Source organism: Austrofundulus limnaeus, unplaced genomic scaffold (assembly GCF_001266775.1).
Source record: "Austrofundulus limnaeus strain Quisiro unplaced genomic scaffold, Austrofundulus_limnaeus-1.0 Scaffold61, whole genome shotgun sequence".
In the NCBI taxonomy this organism is placed as follows: Eukaryota; Metazoa; Chordata; class Actinopteri; order Cyprinodontiformes; family Rivulidae; genus Austrofundulus; species Austrofundulus limnaeus.
In genome coordinates this window covers 1,234,373-1,236,633 of record NW_013952463.1, presented here as the reverse complement: position 1 = coordinate 1,236,633, position 2,261 = coordinate 1,234,373, and the positions used below count along the sequence as shown (strand labels likewise).

At 39.8% G+C, this 2,261-nt stretch overlaps 1 protein-coding gene across 2 annotated transcripts in view; it reads right to left on the bottom strand.

Moving 5' to 3' along the window:
- senp2 (SUMO specific peptidase 2) overlaps window positions 1–732 on the bottom strand; it is an 8,283-nt gene extending 7,551 nt beyond the window's left edge. Inside the window, exon 1 of one of the 2 annotated variants that reach the window (XM_014009764.1) lies at window positions 425–732. In XM_014009764.1, coding sequence (XP_013865218.1) covers window positions 425–606 — 182 coding nt within the window. In that variant the 5' untranslated portion in view covers window positions 607–732. The remainder of the gene's footprint in view (window positions 1–424) is intronic. The other variant, XM_014009763.1, reaches the window with a different exon arrangement.
- Between the last annotated feature and the right edge of the window lie 1,529 nt (window positions 733–2,261).

Below are 2,261 nucleotides of genomic sequence, written 5' to 3'. Positions count from 1 at the left end.
TATATAAACTTTGTAAGTATTATTGTTCAAAACTTAAATTTTAGACAATGACATAACCTTCACGAAGAGATAACTACTCATGGTTGTACTTTATTATTATTTAGAAGTGACTAAATCTAATGCGACCACACGCATGAAAGAAAGCCTGCCAGACACAAATACAGCAAACACATTTAAAATGTAAATGATAAAATAAATAGGTTGTGTTACTGTTAAGGCCCAGAAAGTCAAATGTTCATGAAGTTCAGCATAAAAGAAAAGAAACCTCACAGATTAAAAATACGTCAATATGATGATGTGCTTGTTGAAGGTTGTTTATAGGGTTAGCTGGCGTACCGATAACTACACGAGAACTGTGTAGTCTCACACATAAGGCTTCTCAACTTGAATAACTTAAGTTACCRGGTATTATAATGACACCGACCTCTGGTAGTTCCGTTTGACCGGTCTGCTGTGGTTCTGCTCCTGCCGTCGAGCTGAGGCTTTCACGCCAGGTCGCGTGAATCCCTCCTCGCCACAGTTTCCTTCACCGGACCACTCTGTGGATTTTTGCCCCGCAACGGGCTCAAACAGCGACGAGATTCCGTCAACTATCCATCCATACATCCCAGACACATACGAGAAAACTGTAAGGAGGCCTTCCGCACGGGCCAGGACTATTTCTCTGGAGATAAACACCCGAACAACGACCTACGACACAAATGTCTACCATTACTTTAGCTTAGCAGTAGCATCGTGTGTTTTTGAAACGTWAAGGGAAGTGCGTCACTACGTGCGCTGCCTAACGCGGCGCGCATGTTACGGGTACCGGTGGAAAACGGTTGGGCGGAGTTTCACAGCACAGCGATACAGACCCGTGAACCTGATGGACCAAGCACAGGCCGGTAGCTTCCGTTTGTATAAACAAACACAMGGAGAAGGTAAACACTGTCAGCTTGTTCAGGCTCTGATTGGCTGTCKCTGTCCTGCTAAAATGGTTATTTCTTACATAACCAATCCCCAGAAACACACAGACAACTTAATTAAAAGCAAATAAATTTTGTGATTTGTGATGAAAATCCACGGTGGTAAAAAATTTTTTTTTGTTTGAGAACATTTTGTTTTTAAACATTTGTTTGTTTTTTCAATCTGCATGTAATTATTAAAGCAAAAATAGGTATACACGTTCCTTCCTGCCCTGGTACCACTTCCACATTAAAGTGAAAATTTTAATAAGCACGTAATTTTTATACTGTTCAAAATATAATAAAATTCAGTTTAATCATGCTGTAGATTATGCCTTTAAATCAGTAATGTATTTCATAAACTTCACACAACTGATTAGAATGGACTCAAAAAGAATACTGATTTGAATAAACATTTTAGATTTCATTCATAATTTCCCAGCAGCACATTCATCATCATCCACCTGAGCCACAGAGCTCTGTCCCTACCTGCTGACCTTGACTCTCATCAGCTCCTGCATCACATGAAGATAGATTAAGCATTAGTTTTTTTTATTGCCAGCTGAAGTCAGTCAGCCTTAAAAAGTCAGAAATAAGATCAATAAATAACAGATTTGGTCTGGTTTCATCAGTGATTGTGAGTCAACAGTCTCATCATCTGATGATTAAAGTTTTCAGACATGAACCAAGCTGTTTTATGCTGAAACTATTCAAAGATAATAAAAAAACTACTCTCACAATACGTTAGAATGCAATCATTTTATACTTTAATAAAAACACTCAATAATCTTCTGATTTGATTATTTTGGTCCTGCTGATAATAATATCACCAGCTGATCACTCTGTACTTTAGCAGATGCTGTAAATTACAGCAATAACTGGTGGGGATATGTAAGCTAGCTGTAGCCAGCAGCTAACTGCATTAACTTTACACAGGATAAATCTGTCCTGTGGAGAGTTTAACTTACTTTCTTTTTCTCTGTAAAACATCTCCTAATGTTGTGTGTGTCTGGAGGGATACAATCACACACGCTGCCTTGTAGAAGCAGCTAGAAGTTAGTTTTAGGTTGAATATTTGCGCTCCAGGAATTCACCGTCATCTTCCTCTCAACTAAGGAAGTCCGACACCGGTCATCTATCCTCTGGCAGCTCGCTCATACCTGGTACCTGCAGGCTGCGGTGCTGACTGGAGGTAACCAGGAAAACCCAGAGCGGACTTTTAGTGGGGTGAGTTTTCTCCTATCAAGCAGAATGGATTCTTTCATTAAGTCACCTAACAGGTGAACTGATGAGATGAATGTGGAGGGGTCCAAACGG